The 21,731-nt window shown below is 44.3% G+C and overlaps 1 protein-coding gene across 1 annotated transcript in view; it reads right to left on the reverse strand.

Annotated features, from left to right (window-relative positions):
* TRIO (trio Rho guanine nucleotide exchange factor) overlaps positions 1–21,731 on the reverse strand; it is a 3,555,343-nt gene that overhangs the window by 1,323,236 nt on the left and 2,210,376 nt on the right. Inside the window, 1 exon segment of the mRNA XM_077269474.1 lies at positions 7,241–7,484. Within this exon segment, the coding sequence (XP_077125589.1) occupies positions 7,241–7,484 (244 nt within the window).

Genomic DNA, 21,731 nt, shown 5'->3' on the forward strand with positions numbered 1-21,731 from the left:
GGGAAGCAACTCCGTACCCCAGAGCTTACCAGCAAAAAGAAATCACATGTTAGCAAGCTGGACTAGACTCATCATACACAGAAATCATATTGCAGGCAGATGAGCAAAAAATATTCAAACAGAACTTAGCTTATCCTGAAGAGGCAGAAAACGAGATAATCAGGAGTAATCAGAATAGCACTGAATACATTGACAGCCGGCAACAAGTGGAAGTGGAGCAGAGCTAAATAGGAGCCTCCCAGGTGAATAACGAGGCAGCTGATCCAGCAGACCCGCAGGATAATAAACCAAACCACCAGGGGGAGCCAAAAAACAAAAGTCACACAATACCATCTGTGACCACAAGAGGGAGCCTGAAAACGGAGTTCACAACAGCTAGGCACCCACCGGTGAGCATTGTGCTGTTCCAATTTTACTTTATATATATATATATATATATATATATATATATATATATATATACACACATACATATGTCAGTGAGACCCATATATATACATATGTTCATATTTCATACAGCACTCAATAGCAAAAAAGACGGTAATTCAATTGCTGGCTATCGCTAAGTCCTTACCGAACCCGACAGGATAGGAGACATGGTTTACATACAGCAAACCATTCCATATCCGCTATTTTTTTACATATCCCTGACTAATAATATTAGTAGTTTGTGTGTGCAAAATTTTGGAGCTCTAGGTGTTAAAATAAAGGGTTAAATCATGGAAAAAACTGGCGTGGGCTCCCACGCAATTTTCTCCGCCAGAGTGGGAAAGCCAGTGACTGTGGGCAGATATTAATAGTCTAGAGAGGGACCATGGTTATTTGCCCCCCCCCCCCCGTCCCCGGCTAAAAACATCTGCCCCCCCCCCCCATCCCCGGCTAAAAACATCTGCCCCCAGCCCCCCCAGAAAAGGCACATCTGTAAGATACACCTGTTCTGGCACTTAGCCACTCTCTTCCCCAGGGCCGTATTTAGAGTTTCTGCTGCCCTAGGCACTTTTAGTGCTGCTTCCCCCTTTGGTGAGTACGACACTATCGACAGTGACACTGGCAAGAATCGCTGATGTGAAAGTAACCTTTTGCAGCAGATAGTTTTTCTGCATTTGCCACGTAACGGATCACTTATGGCAACACTGTGTTCAGCCTCATTCATTCCCCATGGGATTTGCGGCACTTGCCGTGATCTGGCAAATGCGGTACCATACCTCCCAACTTTTGAAGGGAAAGAAGTATAAAGTTTGCGGCAAATTTCAGGCCACACCTCTGACCACACCCATTTCACAACTAGTCACACCCATATCCACGTCCCAACCACACCCATTTAGCACTGCTGATCACACTGTTTCATATACAAGAATTATAAACAAAAAAAAATATGGCCACACAGTGCTCCATACTGTATAATGGCCACACATGATGCTCAATACTGTATAATGTCCACACATGATGCTCCATACTGTATAATGGCCACACATGATGCTCCATACTGTATAATTGCCACACATGATGTTCAATACTGTATAATGGCCATTGGCCACACATGTTGCTCCATACTGTATAATGGCTACACATGATGCTCCATATTGTATGACCCCACATGATGTTCAATACTGTATAATGGCCCCACATGATGTTCAATACTGTATAATGGCCACACATGATGCTCCATACTGTATCATGGCCACACATGATGCTCCATGCTATATAATGGCCACACATGATGCTCCATACAGTATCATGCCCACACATGATGCTCCATACTGTATAATGACCCCACATGATGCTCAATACTGTATAATGGCCACACATGATGCTCCATAGTGTAAAATGGCCACACATGATGCTCTATACTGTATAATAGCCAAACATGATGCTCCATACTGTATAACAGCCACACGATGCTCAATACTGTATAACAGCCACACATGATGCTCTATACTGTATAATGGCCAAACATGATGCTCCATACTGTATAATGGCCACACATGATGCTCAATACTGTATAATGGCCATTGGCCACACATGATGCTCTATACTGTATAATGGCCATACATGATGCTCTATACTGTATAATGACCCCACATGATGCTCAATACTGTATAATGCCCCCCTCCCATCTTGTATGCATGGCTCATCTCCCCCCCATCCTGTATGCACGGCTTATATCCCCCCTTCCTGTATGCATGGCTCATCTCCCTCCCATCCCATATGCATGGCTCATATTCCCCCCCTCCTGTATGCATGGCTTATATTCCCCCCCTCCTGTATGCACGGCTCATATTCCCCCCTCCTGTATGCATGGCTCATCTCCCTCCCATCCCATATGCATGGCTCATATTCCCCCCACCTGTATTCATGGCTTATATTCCCCCACTGTATGCATGGCTCATATTCCCCCCTCCTGTATGCATGGCTCATATTCCCCCATCCTGTATGCGTGGCTCATATTCCCCCCTCCTGTATGCATGGCTCATATTCCCCCCCCGTATGCATGGCTCATATTCCCCCCCCGTATGCATCGCTCATATTCCTCCCCATCCTGTATGCATGGCTCATATTCCCCCCCGTATGCATGGCTCATATCCCCCCCTGTATGCATGGCTCATATTCCCCCCCGTATGCATGGCTCATCTCTCACCCCCCCTGCTCCCGCTCCTGCTCCCATCTTGCATGGCTTGGCTTACCGTTCTCCTTCATCCCCCGTCCCTCATACTCACCTTTCCCACACACTGCGGGCGTGCTGAACATCCCTTTATCTCTGTCCCGACTCCCGGTGCAGCACCTTCTTCCTGCATGAGCGGTCATGTGGTACCGCTCATTAAGGTCATGAATATGCCTATATTCATTACCTTAATGAGCGGTACCACGTGACCACTCACTCAGGACGAGCTGCAGCTGCTGAGACCAGGCATTGCTGGGGCAGGGTGAGTATGACATCTACAAGGCGGGTGGGTCGGCGGCAGGCGGGCGGGCGACCGGGGGGGCTGGGGGGTGGGCGGTGACCCAGGACTTAAATAATAAAAAAAAACCTTGATCAGGTGCTGCCCCCAGCATTGCCCCGCCCTAGGCACGTGCCCTCCAGTGCCTAGTGGCAAATACGGCCCTGCTCTTCCCACTCCCGAGTAGCGGTGGAATATGGGGTAATAAGGGGTTAATGTCAATAAGACATCTATCCATTATTAATCCAATAGTAGTAAAGGGTTAAAAATGCACACACACATTATGAATAAAGTATTTTAATGAAATAAATAAACACATGGGGTTTTAATATCTTTATTGTACGCTCAATCCAAACGACGACCCTGGTCTTCTGAAAAAAAAAGCAAAATAAAAAAGCAACAATATCCCATTCCTGTATGTTGTACAGTCATGTCCCACGATGTAAAACCATCTGAAGGGGTTTAATACAGTTACAGCCAGGAGCCGGCTAATGCAGCCGCCCCTTGCTGTAAAAACTGGGGAATGAATGGAATGCAGCTTCGTTGACTTGCGGTGATGCGCCCCCTGGTGGCATAAACTTATATGAACTGTAGCTGCATTCCATTCATTCCCCAGTTTTTAAAGCCAGGGGCGGCTGCATTAGCAGACTCCTGCTTGTAAATTTAATTATCCCCTTCAGATAGATTTACATCGTGGGACATGACTGTACGGCAAACAGGTATGGGATATTGTTGGGGTTTTTTTTCTCAGAAGACCAGAGTCGTCATTTGGATTGAGCGTACAATAAAGATATTAAAACCCCATGTGTTTATTTATTTCATTAAAATACTTTATTCATAATGTGTGTGTATTTTTAACCCTTTATTACTATTGGGATATTAATGGATAGGTGTCTTATTGACATCTCTCCATTATTAGCCTGGCTTAATGTCACCTTACATTAGCAAGGTGACATTAAAACCCCTTATTACCCCATATCCCACCGCTACTCGGGAGTGGGAAGAGAGTCGCTAAGCACCAGAATAGGCACATCTTACAGATGTGCCTTTTCTGGGGTGGCTGGGGGCAGATGTTTTTAGCCAGGGAGGGGGCAATAACCATGGTCCCTCTCTAGGCTATTAATATCTGCCCACGGTCACTGGCTTTTCCACTCTGGCGGAGAAAATTGCGCGGGAGTCTGTTGTGAATTCTGCTCTTGGGCTCCCTCCAGTGGTTGTTGATAGTAGTGCAGTTGTCTCTGGGTTGTAATCCTTGGCAGGTGTTTCTGCTGATTGCAGCTCTATTAGGTATTTAGGTGTGCAGGATCCATGAGTCCCTGCCAGTTGTCCATTGTTCTTGGAGGGATTGCATCTCTCTCTGGCTCCTCATGCCCTGCTGTCAATTCAGCTAAGATAAGTGTCTGTTTTTTTGTCTCTGTTGCACACATGCAGTGTGCTTTACAGTTCACAACAGGAGTCCACGACAGTTTTTTCCGTGATTTAACCCTTTATTTTAACACCTAGAGCTCCAAAATTTTGCACACACAAACTACTAACATTATTAGTCAGGGGTATGTAAAAATATAACGGATATGAAATGGTTTACTGTATGTAAACCATGTCTCCTATCCTGTCGGGTCCGGTAAGGACTTAGCAAAAGCCGGCAATTGAATTACCGGCTTTTCTGCTATCTAGCTCTGTATTATATATATATATATATATATATATATATATATATATATATATATATATATATATATATATATACACTCACCGGCCACTTTATTAGGTACACCTGTCCAACTTCTTGTTAACACTTAATTTCTAATCAGCCGATCACATGGCGGCAACTCAGTGCATTTAGGCATGTAGACATGGTCAAGACAATCTCCTGCAGTTCAAACCGAGCATCAGTATGGGGAAGAAAGGTGATTTGAGTGCCTTTGAACGTGGCATGGTTGTTGGTGCCAGAAGGGCTGGTCTGAGTATTTCAGAAACTGCTGATCTACTGGGATTTTCACGCACAACCATCTCTAGGGTTTACAGAGAATGGTCCGAAAAAGAAAAAAAATCCAGTGAGCGGCAGTTCTGTGGGCGGAAATGCCTTGTTGATGCCAGAGGTCAGAGGAGAATGGGCAGACTGGTTCGAGCTGATAGAAAGGCAACAGTGACTCAAATCGCCACCCGTTACAACCAAGGTAGGCCTAAGAGCATCTCTGAACGCACAGTGCGTCGAACTTTGAGGCAGATGGGCTACAGCAGCAGAAGACCACACCGGGTACCACTCCTTTCAGCTAAGAACAGGAAACTGAGGCTACAATTTGTACAAGCTCATCGAAATTGGACAGTAGAAGATTGGAAAAACGTTGCTTGGTCTGATGAGTCTCGATTTCTGCTGCGACATTCGGATGGTAGGGTCAGAATTTGGCGTAAACAACATGAAAGCATGGATCCATCCTGCCTTGTATGGAGCATCTTTGGGATGTGCAGCCGACAAATCTGCGGCAACTGTGTGATGCCATCATGTCAATATGGACCAAAATCTCCGAGGAATGCTTCCAGCACCTTGTGGAATCTATGCCACGAAGAATTGAGGCAGTTCTGAAGGCAAAAGGGGGTCCAACCCGTTACTAGCATGGTGTACCTAATAAAGTGGCCGGTGAGTGTATATATATATATATATATATATATATATATATATATATATATATATATATATATATAATGTGCGTGTGTGTCAATGACATATATATATATATATATATATATATATATATATATATATATATAAATATATATGTGTATATATGTATTGTAAGGATTGTACTCGCTCAGGTGTGGCGGGTGACACTCAGGAGACACGTTCCATTAAACGTTCACAGGGTTTATTGCTCCATAAACCACATAGCAACAGGAACAACAGGTAACCAGTCTTACATCAAACAGATGAATCCTCCATGTCCATAGTAGAGCTCCGCTCTCTCAGGTCTGTTGGCGCACAGACTGTGCTATGTCCAGCACGTAGGCTCTCCAGCCTAAATATGGTCTCTGTGTGCTGTTCAGGACGTCTGTCCCCACGTGGAACCGTCCAACACACAGGCCACTCTGCAGTGTCCAGCCAGGACACATGGAAGAAGTGTGTCCACCCTGACAGACTCCCAAACACTCACACCATGTGCTACACACACCTCCTTTACATAGGTGTAACCACACCCAGGTACCTGTCACATGGCCAGTCAGGGGAGCGTGACATCACCACAGGTCCTTCAACACAAAACCATCTTAGGTGTTCAAACACGCCTCTTTGGGTGGGTTTGTAGGTGACTGGACCCACCCATCTCTCCAATCACCTGGAAGCCTTCCCAATGTAAACAAATCCCTCAGCAGTAGATCTGCTTGAGCAAAACATAGCCAGGCTTCCATTACAGGGCCACCCACCTCTTTGATACATACCGCCCATTAATCACATGACCAGTCGCTATGCCACAATATGTATATATATACCTATACTATGTGTAGACATTTATTGTATCTATTCTATTTTAACCTGTCAGTGTGATTTTACTGTACACCGCACTGAATTGCCGGCTTTTCTATAGAACATCGGTGCGTATTTCTCGCAAGTCACACTTGTGGTCTGTTTGGAATCCAATTTTTCATCGCACCCATAGAATTGCATTGGCGAGTCCGATCCGATAATCGGTGAAAATCGCAGCATGCTGCAATTTTCTCAGCCCGAAGAAAACGGCCATCACAAAATCGGCTGCTGGGAGCTGCCCCATAGATTAACATTGGTACCAGTGCAGTGCGATTTTTTTTTTTATCGTATTGCACTCATCCGTTTAAGTTGCCAGTGTGACCTCAGCCTAATAATGGTCAATGTATAGTCACGGTCAAGAGTTTTGAGACTGACAAATTTTGGTTACAAACAAAAACAAATCTTGACTGATGGCAACCAATTCTTGTCTGAGAAGCGGACATCCAGCATGCCAGTGCGAATTGCAGAGGTCTTGAAAAATAAGGGTCCTTTTGGTAGATAATGAGTCTTTGCATAAGCTTGATGTATTTGTCAATAAAAGTTGACACATATTATTATTATAATTGTACTTACATAGCCATAGAAACACCTGACTAAAAAATCTCAAAACACTGAAGCAGCAAAGTTTGTGAAAACTACAATTTGTCAGTTTCAAAACTTTTGGCTACAACTGTAGACATCTAGTGATGAGAGCATATAGTCTATAATCTGAAAAAAGACTGCGGTACTCCATTGAAAATGTTTGCATTTTTGACACCTGTGAACTTTTTAACAAACCATTTACCTTTATGATTAAATATCCCTTCCATTTCCATGCTACTCCTTGAGTGAGCAATGCAGAGAGAACTGCAAGGAACTAAGCCTTCTGATGCTGGCGATTTGTCAGTTGTCCTTACTAGGCACCACTCCGATCTATCGTGTTGTCTCTCGAGAATTTCCACAGTCTGTCCCCGACGCACTGTCAATTCATTAGTGTTGCATGCTGCAAAATCATGTATGACTACAGTGAATTCACAACCTCCTGAAAGCTGTAAATGAATACAGAAAAGGCAGAATTTTAAAAAACTAACACATTATGACAACAGGACTCATGATGCAACTAGCACTTTGCAGATTTTCTTATTGGACACTGAATACATAAAGCAGAGGGAACACAATGCAAACACCACAAACCAAACCTATAAAAATAACGAATGTTTAGTATTAAATGCTTAGAACAATAACCTCAGCCTTATAGTGCATGTATTTGGGTCAATTCTCAGGGTTTCCATTTTACTAGTAACTCGAGGTTGTCCAAAAGTGACATGGTGCAAAAAACAAACAAACAGCAAAATCTATTCTCACAAAGTCAAATTGCTCTGGAAACACACCACAATTGTTAAATGGGTTCTCTCCACTACAACCATACATGTCAACACTAACTGCGGTTTGGGCACAACTTTTGAGCCCTGCATTGCGCCCAAAGTGCTGTAAATGTTGACATGTATGGTTGTTGTGGCAAGAACCCATTGTGGTGTGTATCCTGACTCACAACCTGGGTGCAATGTATTGGACATGTAGTGCAGCGGGGTTGGTGCAGTGTGACAGACAGGCAGTGATCACAGGAAAGTTCAAATGCAAAGTCTCTTTAATGTTCAGTGTATTCACAAAACAGAAAACAAATGGTAGCATCCGGATTGCAGCCGGGAAACAAGACAGTCCATATCCGAGACCTGTTTCCATGGCCGACTGCACTGCACCACCATGTACTGTACGCTGAGGGGTGCCAGGCCTTTTGGCTCTGCTTGGCTCCGTGTTGCTTCACACAGTCTGAGCCTTGCAGAGCCACCTGCTCTGCAGTTTGCAAACCAAGACTGACACCCCCAACCCTTTGCTGCAGGGCTTTTACAATGAACCAGTGTCCATAGGCCACTTGTAAGACCTGGCCGGGAGGAAGCGGACAGCCCCACTACCATCCTGTAGTCCGCTCCAAAAATAAAAGCTCATGACTGGTTTTCTTAAATCTTTCTTGGACAAATTGCTTGCCTAAGACCAACACTTACTTTTTTTTTGCACTGCAATCACAGCTATGCCTGGGACTGCAATGTAATCGTGCAGCCTCAATATGCTTCTGTGCGCATCCTGGGGGACACATAGCGACCCTCGCATATAACACCGGTCACTGCCTCACAGGCACTAAAACAGTGTATTTGTAATTCTGACACTGCAACATCCCATGCACATTGATATCTGAACAAACCTCTGATTAAAAATGGTCCCTATACGTGTAAGTTAACACAGTAAAGGCATAGTCTCCATAGTCTCAAGTTATTGAATAGCTCAAGTTAGCATGAAAAAAAGCATGTTTACAATTGTTTAGGTTTTTTTCTATCTGCTGTCCTTCTCCTGCAAAGACAGCTTTTATCTTTCATAGATCAGTGTTAACCCAAAAAATCGAACAAAGAATAAGCACTGTCCATTGTGGGAATAGTAATATAAAAATACAAGTTTTAATACAAATTCAAAATGAGATGAAAAATATATACAAAAGTGGACGAACAATATCTACACTAAGGCAGAAGTCACACTTAACATATGAAAAATCGTTTTGAGTCTCTCGGCCGAGAGTTGCATGAGTGTTCTCCATATGGTCATCTGTGTGTAATCCGTTTGCAATGTGATGATGCAATTTCCTCACATCTATTTATCCGTATGACATCCGTATGTCATGCGTTTGGCTTGAACTTTCTCGCTGACTTGCAAAATAAAATGGATAAATGGCCTGAAATGAATAAAAACCTAATCAAGGACCCTATTTCTTGGTTCCTCAACAAGTTCCACCCTCCCATCTTTGCATTAGAGTCCATGCTGGTATTTTGGTATTGCTGCTTTGTGTCAAACATGTCAGACGGGTAGTGTTGGGCATTCCGATACCGCAAGTATCGGGTATCGGCCGATACTTGCCGTATCGGAATTCCGATACCGAGATCCGATACTTTTGTTGTATCGGGAATCGGTATCGGGACCATATTAATGTATAAAATAAAGAATTAAAATAAAAAATATTGATATACTCACCTCTCCGACGCAGCCTGGACATCACCGCTGGTAACCGGCAGCCTGCTTTGTTTAAAATGAGCGCGTTCAGTACCTTCCATGACGTCACGGCTTCTGATTGGTCGCGTGCCGCTCATGTGACCGCCACGCGACCAATCAGAAGCCGTGACGTCATCCCTCAGGTCCTAAATTCCTAATTCTAGGAATTTAGGACCTGAGAATTACGTCACGGCTTGTGATTGGTCGCGTGGCAGTCACATGGGCGGCCACGACCAATCACAAGCCGTGACGTCATCTAAGACCCTGAACGCGCTCATTCTTAGGAAGGAAGGCTGCCGGAAAGAAGCCGAGGGTGAGTATATTCCTATTAGGTATATACTCACCCTCGGACGCGCCCTGCTTCTTTCCGGCAGCCTTCCTTCTTAAGAATGAGCGCGTTCAGGGCCTTAGATGAGCGGCACGCGACCAATCAGAAGCTGCGTCGGAGAGGTGAGTATATCAATATTTTTTATTTTAATTCTTTATTTTACACATTAATATGGTTCCCAGGGCCTGAAGGAGAGTTTCCTCTCCTTCAGACCCTGGGAACCGTCAGGGATACCTTCCGATACTTGAGTCCCATTGACTTGTATTGGTATCGGGTATCGGTATCGGATTAGATCCGATACTTTGCCGGTATCGGCCGATACTTTCAAGTATCGGATGGTATCGCTCAACACTACAGGCGGGCTTACTTTCAACACAACTGAGCGGGTTCTTTAACACTGTGTTTTGTCCCAACATTTTGGGGAGCCTTACCCAGTGACAGTGGAACCGAGGAGGCAGAGACGAAAGTGGGTACATCTGCTTCTGAGGTGATGGCTGACTAAAGGGCATTTCCACCTTCTGTATGCTTCACTACACAGCCATCCTGACAAGTTCTACCGGTATTGTCGGATGAGCGTGCCTACATTTGACATGGGAAGATGGGATATTCTTAAAGGACACCAAGATGCCCAAGTGTATTTCCGCAGAGGAGGGCCTTTTAACTGCATTATGGTATGTATTCATACTCTATGTTCCATTTTTTTTTTGTTCCCTTTTGTTTGAATTGTATGTTCCCTTTTTCAAGTTTAATGGATTAATCACATTTTGCCTTTGACAATCCCTGCTGTTTGGAATTTATAAATGATCCCTAGGCATTGCATAGCGTTGTCACTTGTTGAGCCAGGGCTTAGTTTGCAATGTCCATAAATTTTATGATCTCCTAAACTGTTAAGATGATGCATGGATATGTCCTATTCATTTTTTTTAGATTCCTATTCACTGGGCTCTTGTTAGGGGTCGAGTTCCCGCCTCTGCACAGGGGGAATCTTGGGCCATCTCCGCTGCGGTCTCCCATTCTTCTCCTGCCGCAGTGGAGCCTGCTCAGCGGAGACGTCGGTCCCAGTGTCTTGCTCAGTCCCACTCTGTACAAAGAGTTGCTGCTCCTTTTCCTGCTTCTGCCATTGAAGTCAGTGCTGGGCAGCGGCGAGCAGACGCTTCTGGGACTAAGTCCTGCTTTTCTTGTTCTGAGCATGCCCTGAGTAAGATCTCTCAGTGGGGATCGAGGGTCACATGGTCAGATAATGCAGCTAAGTCCATTGGTCCTTTCAGGAAGGTCCTGTAGGTGCTAGGACTAAGTCCTGCTCTGCACACACTGAGCATGCCCAGGGCAAGATCTCTCAGTGGAGATCTAGGGTCACATGCTCAGGTATGACAGTCTCTCATTGGTCCTTCTAGGAAGGTCTTTTACTTGCTGCAGCTATATAAGGCTCGCATGGCCGCACGGCCATGCGCTAGTATCAAATCTGTTATGTGCATGCGCCAGTGTGGTCACATTTATGTGTGTTCAGGGACTCGGCTGAAATAAGCCCCTAGAATGCCGGCACCTCCGGCGAGGAGATTGTGTGCGTGGATTTAGGGCCCCGGCTGAAATAAGCCCCTAGAATACCGGCTCCTCCGGTGAGGAGATTGTATGTTTGCGTGACCACAGACTGCCTTCAGCTCGGCAGTTAGCTGTGAACTCCTGTGGGGTTAACAGGGCACAGCGTCTTGTTTCCGTGCGACTCTGTGAAGTAACAGAGTTCGCGTAAACCGCCATATAGTGCCGTCATTTGCTAGCAGCAGGTTCCTCCTGCACGGTGGACCCCAGGCTGCGAACGCACCAATAAAAACATCTATATTTAATCAGTGCGTTCCGCTAGCCCTAACAGCTCTTCTATATGGTATTTCCATCTTGACTTCTTAATTGGGAAATCCACCATGTCAGGCATTGTCCGTTCTACGTGATCAGAAATATGGTCCCAACTGCATCAATCGGAAATGCCTGAGACCAAAAAAGAAGACTGGCTGCAGATTGCCCATAGTTTTGAAGAAACATGCCAGTTTCCAAACTGCATTGGATCCCTGGATGGATCCCAATATTTCAATTACAAAAATGTTTTTCCTTAGTGCTGTTGGCCCTGGTCAACAGCACATACAGGTTTATACTCATAGATATTGGGGCCTATGGAAGAACTGGAGACTCCAGAGTCTTCATCTCTTCCATAATGGGTCGGCAGCTGCGCAGTAATGACTTGTACCTCCCATCCCCACGTCAGCTACCAGGGTCTATTATGAAAGCAGTGCCACCACAATGCCATGAGGCCCTATCCACGTAGAGCCCTGGACCACAGGAGTAGAATATTTAATTTTCACCTATCCCACGCACGACGATTGGTGGAGTGTGCGTTAGGCATTCTCTGTGCCAAATGGAGGGTCCTACAGTCAGCCATTCAAGTTAGTGAAATAAATGTGAATGTGGTTATTAAAGTGTGTGTGATACTTCACAACTTCTCCAGAATCCATGACTGTATAGCAAATGATGGTGATAATTGGTGCCGATGGAAAAAATGGCATGGCTACTACACATGTACATCATCCACGTCATCAGACCTCTGGACTTAAAGTGCGGGATGTGTCTACAAATTATTTTGTTTCACCAGAGGGATATATTCCATCTCAAGACATTGCAGTGTCTATGTTATGATTTTTTTTGTAAAATAAACTTATGTTACTGTTTGAAGTGTGTGATATTTTGACCTAATAATGTTCGCATTGTGAAATTAAACACATCCTCCATATATTTGTTAAAGCAGAAACCACACACATTGAATAAACTTTTTTTTACTCAAGACAGGTTTGGTTCACACCAAAAAACCATAATGAAAGCATGTAGCATTTTTGGCCACTATTACAGGTCCAACAACAATTTAAAAAAAAAATAAGTGTCTAGTCATGATGAGACTTTGTTTTACAAATTATGGTATGTAGGTGGAGGTGATGGCGGGAGGACAGCATGAGTGGTTTGGATAATTTGCAGACCAACCAGATTGGGATCCTGAGAGGTGGATGAGGCTGCATTAGCCACCAAGGAAGGGCCCTGTTGTGGAACATGGTACTGGGCATTTGGGTAAGAATTTACATAATCATGTGGGTTGGCGTGGGCCATTTGTGTATACCCCCAGAATGGCCAAGTTGAGCATACCCATGTTGTGACCACTCTCCTATAGTGGGAATGTTCAAGTGGCCATATTGGGCAGTTGCAGGTTGATTTTGAAAAATCACATGTTGTGGCCGGTGTTGGTATAGGGCTTGATGTGGCTGTGGTGATGGCATCCGTGTAGGATGTGGTTGAGTGACTACTATTGGCTGCTCATCCTGGATTTGTATTTATTGCATTTGTAGGTGGTTGTCGCTGGACATCTGCCATCTTTCTAGGTGCAAAAACACTGGGGTAGGAGTATTAGGTTCGGTGCATGCATCTATCAAAATTTGCATAGCACCTATGGCCCGCAGCCTGACCTCACACGGAATTGTGCGCAGATAGCGTGCAAGAATCCGTGCAAATGCCTCCTCACCGTCATCGTTCATAGTGCATGATAGATAGTCCAAAACCCCAGTGTCTACTTGGTGCCTGCTTCCCGTGGTGGCAAGCTCCCTCCTGCACCGGCCACGGGGTGCCATGGCTGCAGCCACGGGTGAAATATCCAGGGGTAGTGAAGGACTACTACTATGTCCACGTTCCTCGTCTTCTTGATTGGCCTCCTGTGCTGCAGGAGGTCGTGCTGGTAGTGGGGGTTGGTTTGCTGATGATGTTGCAGAAGAAGGTCCAGCCATTTCTTCAGCTTCAACAACAAGGTCCAAGTTGACCTCGAAGTCAGATGTTGTTTCCTGTTCGGTAAGGTAAGAGTCAGTTTTGTTTTTTAGCACAAAGTTAAATAAGGAAAAAATATTAATATTGGACCGTAAGGCCATGTGTAAAACGTGGGGTCATGCAGGCACTTACGCACGTAGATCCATAATGGTAACAAGGAAATTCAATCTGTCATAATAGATGTATTTTCGTTTTTTAGTGTCCTCTGCACCACTTCTGGCCCGCTGCTGGCGTTCACGGCGGTACTGATGACATCAGCTGCATCACCGTCTAGTGACATCAGACACTGAAAAGTAACACAATACGTAAATGTTTTATATTTTGATCATAGTGTTTGCATTGCGAAATGCAGGTTACTGTTATGACCCCAATGGCAGAGGGTCTCAGAAATAAATACTAAGTCTGCAAACACAAAAAACCAGCTCATAGGGCAGTGGTAACTGGGCTGACCGTATATCTAATCCTAGCACCACAAATAGCAGCAGCCGGGGAACGTGCCTACGTTGGTTCTAGACGTCTCGCGCCAGCCGGAGAACTAACTAACCCTAGAAGGGAAAAGATAGACCTTTCTTGCCTCCAGAGAAAAGACCCCAAAAGTTGGATACAAGCCCCCAACAAATAATAACGGTGAGGTAAGAAGAAAAGACAAACGTAAGAATGAACTAGGTATTTAGCAAAGAGAGGCCCACTGACTAATAGCAGAATATAGTAAGATGACTTATACGGTCAGCAAAAACCCTATCAAAATTTCCACGCTGGATATTCAAGAACCCCCGAACCGTCTAACGGCCCGGGGGGAGAATACCAGCCCCCTAGAGCTTCCAGCAAAATCAGGAATCACATTTAGTACAAGTTGGACAAAAAAGTAAGAGCAATACAAATAACCAAAAAACAAGGAAGCAGGACTTAGCTTAATTTTGCACGAACCAGGACCAGCAGACAGGAGCAAACAGAAAGGACTGATTACAACGATGCCAGGCACCAGACTGAGAATTCAGGGAGTTCATATAGCAACACCCCTGGACTAACGACCCAGGTGGGTGCCAAACTGAGGAAAGACAATCCCAGAGTCATATCACTAGTGACCACAAGAGGGAGCCAAAAAAGTCTAATTCACAACAGTACCCCCCCTTTAAGGAGGGGTCACCGAACCCTCACCAAGACCACCAGGGCGATCAGGATGAGCAGCGTGAAAGGCGCGAACTAAATCGGCCGCATGCACATCAGAGGCAACCACCCAGGAATTATCCTCCTGACCATAGCCCTTCCACTTGACCAGATACTGAAGCCTCCGCCTGGAGAGACGAGAATCCAAGATCTTCTCCACCACGTACTCCAACTCGCCCTCAACCAACACCGGAGCAGGAGGCTCAACAGAAGGGACCACAGGTACAACGTACCGCCGCAACAAAGACCTATGGAACACGTTGTGAATGGCAAACGACACCGGAAGATCCAAGCGAAAGGACACAGGATTAAGGATTTCCAATATCTTGTAAGGACCGATGAAGCGAGGCTTAAATTTAGGAGAGGAGACCTTCATAGGAACAAATCGAGAAGACAGCCATACCAAATCCCCAACACGAAGTCGGGGACCCACACCGCGGCGGCGGTTGGCAAAACGCTGAGCCTTCTCCTGTGACAACTTCAAGTTGTCCACCACATGATTCCAAATCTGCTGCAACCTATCCACCACAGAATCTACCCCAGGACAGTCAGAAGGCTCCACATGTCCTGAGGAAAAAACGAGGATGGAAACCAGAGTTGCAAAAAAATGGCGAAACCAAAGTAGCGGAACTAGCCCGATTATTAAGGGCAAACTCCGCCAACGGCAAGAAGGTCACCCAATCATCCTGATCTGCAGAAACAAAACACCTCAAATAAGCCTCCAGAGTCTGATTAGTTCGCTCCGTTTGTCCATTAGTCTGAGGATGAAAGGCAGACGAAAACGACAAGTCAATGCCCATCTTAGCACAAAAGGATCGCCAGAACCTGGAAACAAACTGGGATCCTCTGTCAGACACGATATTCTCAGGAATGCCGTGTAAACGAACCACATTCTGAAAGAACAGAGGAACCAGATCGGAAGAGGAAGACAGCTTAGGCAAAGATACCAAATGGACCATCTTGGAAAAGCGATCACATACCACCCAGATGACAGACATGCCCTGAGACACCGGAAGATCCGAAATGAAATCCATGGAAATGTGTGTCCAAGGCCTCTTCGGGACAGGCAAGGGCAAGAGCAACCCGCTGGCACGAGAACAGCAAGGCTTAGCTCGAGCACAAATCCCACAGGACTGCACAAATGACCGCACATCCCGTGACAAGGAAGGCCACCAAAAGGACCTAGCCACCAAATCTCTGGTGCCAAAAATTCCCGGATGCCCTGCCAACACCGAGGAATGAACCTCGGAAATGACTCTGCTGGTCCACTTATCAGGAACAAACAGTCTGTCAAGTGGACAAGAGTCAGGTCTACCAGCCTGAAATCTCCGCAACACACGTCGCAAATCCGGAGAAATGGCTGACAAGATTACTCCCTCTTTAAGAATACCAACTGGTTCAGCGACTCCAGGAGAGTCAGGCACAAAGCTCCTTGAAAGAGCATCAGCCTTCACATTCTTTGAACCTGGTAAATACGAGACCACAAAGTCAAAACGGGAGAAAAACAATGACCAACGGGCCTGTCTAGGATTCAGGCGTTTAGCAGACTCGAGATACATTAGATTTTTGTGATCAGTCAAGACCACCACACGATGCTTAGCACCCTCGAGCCAATGACGCCACTCCTCAAATGCCCACTTCATGGCCAGCAACTCCCGATTGCCAACATCATAATTCCGCTCAGCAGGCGAAAACTTCCTAGAGAAAAAAGCACATGGTCTCATTACAGAGCAACCAGGGCCTCTCTGCGACAAAACAGCCCCTGCCAAAATCTCAGAAGCATCCACTTCAACCTGAAAGGGAAGTGAGACATCAGGCTGGCACAAAACAGGCGCTGAAGTAAACCGGCGCTTCAACTCTTGGAAAGCTTCCATGGCTGCAGGAGCCCAGTTAGCAACATCAGAACCTTTCTTGGTCATATCCGTCAAAGGTTTAACAACGCTAGAAAAATTAGCGATAAAACGACGGTAGAAGTTAGCAAAACCCAAGAACTTCTGAAGACTCTTAACTGACGTGGGTTGAGTCCAATCATGAATAGCTCGGACCTTGACTGGGTCCATCTCCACCGCAGAAGGGGAAAAAATAAAACCCAAAAAGGGAACCTTCTGTACTCCAAAGAGACACTTTGAGCCCTTAACCCTAGAATGCGTGACCATAGAAATCTACACTATTACGTACCTGGGGCCTTTGAGGCCTGTTTTCAAATAACATGGAATAACTCAAGAAAATTTTTTTTTCAAAGTTATTTGAAAGTAAGCATGCATTCCCACTAGCTCTGGGGTCCGCCTGGACGGGATTTCGTAATGGATCTGACCTCCTGGTGACCCCGGCTAAGGCTGGTAGAACGCGTACCTGGGGCCTCGCAGGCCTGTCAGGTTACTTTTTTATTATTTTCTGTGAAACTACTTTAGTTACAATTTTGAAACTCTAGGTATTCCTCAGCTATATAGTTGTTAGTAATTTCCAGTTGTTCGTATATTTTTATGTTATAGGCATTTCGTATAGCAACGCTTTTTTTGTGACTACCCCATATTCATGTACCTGGGGCCTTTTAGGCCTGTGTGCAAATAACATGGAATAACTCAAATAAAAATACTTTTCAAAGTTTATTTTAAATTTGCAAAGTAAGGATGCATTCCCACTAGCGCTGGGGTCCACCAGGAGGGGATCCGTAATGGATCTGACCTCCTGGTGACCTCAGCTAAGGCTGGTGGAATCCCGGCATTCCATCAGCCTTAGCTGGAGTTACCAGGAGGTCAGATCCATTATGGATCCCATTCTGGTGAACCCCAGCGCTACTTGGAACATAGCCTAAGATGTGTATAATTCCAAAAAAAAATTATGTACATAAAACAACAAAAATGTAACTAAACGGGCACGCCCAATATATTCACTCAGTACAATTTTTTATGATGGATACATTTTTTCTTATAAAAAGTTTTTACATAAAGTCTGTAGCAAACTTGGTGCAGGAATATTTATTTTCCACTTTACATATTCCCCCGACAATTCTTGCATATTATTTTTTCTTCAGAATGTTCCCTGCATACATTTTGTCCGCAAGTAGAACAGAAACGCTCCGATTTTCTTTCTTTCTTTGCTGGACAAATATAGCAGCGCTTTCTTTTTTTTTCTCTTTGCTCTGGCTGTTCCTGAAAGCATATTCCACATCGGATCATTGCCTCTGTAATTTGCCTTGATAAGCATTTTGTGCTGCTTCTCTCTAGCATAGTAGGCATCAAAAGTTCATAACAAAGTTCTGTCAAAAATATACGTCTATTGTCCTTCCTGTTGGCATGGAATTCTGGATTAGTTTGACAATAAACAATATAGCTATTGAGGGATGACACATCAAGGATATTGGAAAAAAGGGCAACAGGCCAACGTTTAGTATGCCTTTTACATGAATATTCAGTAATCATTTTGTCCATCTTGTCGACACCTCCTTTTGTCTTATTATAATGAAGTATAATTTCAGGTTTTTGTTTCCTGTCATTGGTGTCAATACTTTCATCGTGATGCATTGTGCTCAGTAATATCACAGATTTTTCTTTCTTGGCTTTATAGGACACCATTGTTGCCTCATTGCAGAAACCGAATACACTCTCGTAGATTGGTCGCTGTGCATTGTGCTTCATTATTGGTGGAATTTCGCGGCGGTTTGGTCTCATTGTACCAACAAGTGTTAGTTGTTTCTGAAGCAAAAAATTGGCCAGTTCTAAATTAGTAAAATAATTATCCATAGTGATATTTTTTCCAGAATGGAAAATTGGTAAAGCTAGTGTTTTCACTATGTTGGAACATAGATCTTTCTGGACTGGAGCGTCAGCTTCTTTTCCACAGTAAATCATGCCATTCATCCCATAATAAGTTGCTGAATCGCACATCCAGAAAATTTTTATGCCATATTTAGCTGGCTTACTGGGCATATATTGGATAAATTTGCAACGTCCCCTAAAGGCAAGAAGTTGTTCATCCACTGTCACATATTCGCTAGAATTGTAAAGTTTGTAACAGTTCTTGATAAAAAGATTCCAGATGTAGCTAATAGGCGCTAATTTATCGGTTGCCAACCTCACAGGCCGAGTTCTCTTTTCATCAAAGCGAATGCATCTCCGAATAGCCTCAAATCTATCTATGGACATAGTGGCTTTGTAATGTGGATCTGCAAATGGGTTCAGAAATAACTCTCTGATTGGCACATCATATGATTTAGTCGACCCTGCCAGAAGAGTAAGGCCAATATAGGCATATAGTTCCTCTTTAGTTAAATTTTTCCAAGTTTTTTTTTTTCCGAAGCAATACGTTTACCTTCCACATTCGTACACAAAACTACCTCATCTGCAATATCATCTGAAACAAATTTACTGAAAACATCTTTTTTGGACATGAATTGGGAAATTCCGACAGCTCCTTGAGGAACTCTAATAATGTTATGTGATGGGGTGCGTGCATGAGCCACAGCAGTACTGTTCCAAAAAACATTTGTTTTAGATGTTCTACTTGCACATTCTGCTGGATCCATTACTTCTTCATCATCTGAGGAATCGCTGGACGATGAAGTTGATACATTAGCTGGTGGAATATACTCTTCATCCGACAAAGAAATGTCACTGTCTTCATCACTATTGAAAATAATCGCCTCAATTTCTTGGACAGTCAATCCCCTTGATGTAGACTGTGCCATTGTAATCTTAGATGTGAGTAAACTAAAATGAAAAGTAAAAAATAAAGATTACAATCAGGCTTGTGCACTATACACTGTGTGTGCTAAGACTTTGTTAGTGTTTGTGTGCTTAGGGTAAAGTACAGCCCCCCTACTCTTACCTTCAACAGATCACTTTCTTGTAAGTGCAGTAGAAGCCTCTGGTTTTGGAGCTCAGAAAGGTTCTTTGTTACAGACCAAAGAAAGCTGACTTCTTCCTCCAAAGTCTCTCCAGCAACTAGGATTTAGGACTAAAGGACCTGTACTGACATCATAATCACGTTACTTTGTGAGGGGAAACTCCCTTCCAGGATCACATTACCATGTCAGGCAGAATCCACACTCTTCCCAGCAACAGCCATCGACCAATAGTCATAAAGACTGAGTCATAAGTTCTTCCCCAACAACAGTACAGACAAAAAGACTGAGGAGTATATGTAAACCAAAGCAGGCCTCAAAGGCCCCAGGTACGTGAATCTGGGGTAGTCACAAAAAAAGCGTTGCTATACGAGATGCCTATAACATAAAAATATATGAACAACTGGATATTACTAACAACTATATACCTGAGGATTACCTTGAGTTTCAAAATTCTAACTAATGTAGTTTTACAGATAATAGAAAACAAGTAACCTAGCAGGCCTGCGAGGCCCCAGGTACGCGTTCTAGGGTTAACAAACAAAGCATTCTCACGCAAAACCTGAAACACCATCCTGACCTGCTCTACATGCGAGTCCCAATCATCAGAAAAAACCAGAATATCATCCAGATAAACAATCATAAATTTATCCAGATACTTCCGGAAAATATCATGCATAAAGGACTGAAACACTGAAGGAGCATTAGAGAGCCCAAAAGGCATCACCAAGTACTCAAAATGACCTTCGGGCGTATTAAATGCAGTTTTCCATTCATCTCCTTGCTTAATGCGCACAAGGTTGTACGCACCACGAAGATCTATTTTGGTGAACCACTTGGCACCTTTAATCCGGGCAAACAAGTCCGACAACAGAGGCAAAGGATGCTGAAATTTAACAGTGATTTTATTCAGAAGCCGATAGTCAATACAAGGTCTCAAAGATCCGTCTTTCTTGGCCACAAAAAAGAATCCAGCACCAAGAGGGGAAGAGGATGGACGGATATGCCCCTTCTCCAGAGATTCCTTGATATACGAACGCATTGCGGTATGCTCAGGTACAGACAGATTAAATAGTCTTCCCTTAGGAAATTTACTGCCTGGAATCAAATCTATAGCGCAGTCACAGTCCCTATGAGGAGGCAGAGCACTGGACCTGGACTCGCTGAATACATCCTGAAAATCAGACAAATACTCAGGAACTTCCGAAGGAGTAGAGGAAGCAATAGACACCGGCGGGGAATCACCATGAATTCCCTGACAGCCCCAACTTGACACAGACATTGCCTTCCAATCCAAGTCTGGATTATGGGTCTGTAACCATGGCAGCCCCAAAATGACCAAATCATGCATTTTATGCAGAACAAGAAAACGAATCACCTCCCGATGTTCAGGAGTCATGCACATGGTTACCTGTGTCCAAAACTGCGGTTTATTTTCCGCCAATGGCGTAGCATCAATACCTCTAAGAGGGATAGGATTTACCAACGGCTCAAGAACAAAATCACAGCGCTTGGCAAATGACAGATCCATAAGACTCAGGGCAGCACCTGAATCCACAAACGCCATAACAGGGTAGGAAGACAATGAGCAAATTAAAGTCACAGACAAAATAAATTTAGGTTGCAAATTACCAATGGCGACAGGACTAACAACCCTTGTTAGGCGTTTAGAGCATGCTGATATAACATGTGTAGAATCACCACAGTAAAAACACAACCCATTCTGACGTCTATGATTTTTACGTTCATTTCTAGTCTGAATTCTACCACATTGCATTAAATCAGGTGTTTGTTCAGACAACACCACAAGAGGATTAGCGGCTTTGCGCTCCCACAAACGCCGGTCAATTTGAATAGCCAGCGCCATGGAATCATTCAGACTTGTAGGAATGGAGAAACCCACCATCACATTCTTAATGGCTTCAGAAAGGCCATTTCTGAAATTTGCGGCCAGAGCACACGCATTCCACTGAGTAAGCACGGACCATTTCCGAAATTTTTGGCAATACACTT

This window comes from Ranitomeya variabilis, chromosome 6 (assembly GCF_051348905.1).
Source record: "Ranitomeya variabilis isolate aRanVar5 chromosome 6, aRanVar5.hap1, whole genome shotgun sequence".
NCBI classification, from domain to species: Eukaryota; Metazoa; Chordata; class Amphibia; order Anura; family Dendrobatidae; genus Ranitomeya; species Ranitomeya variabilis.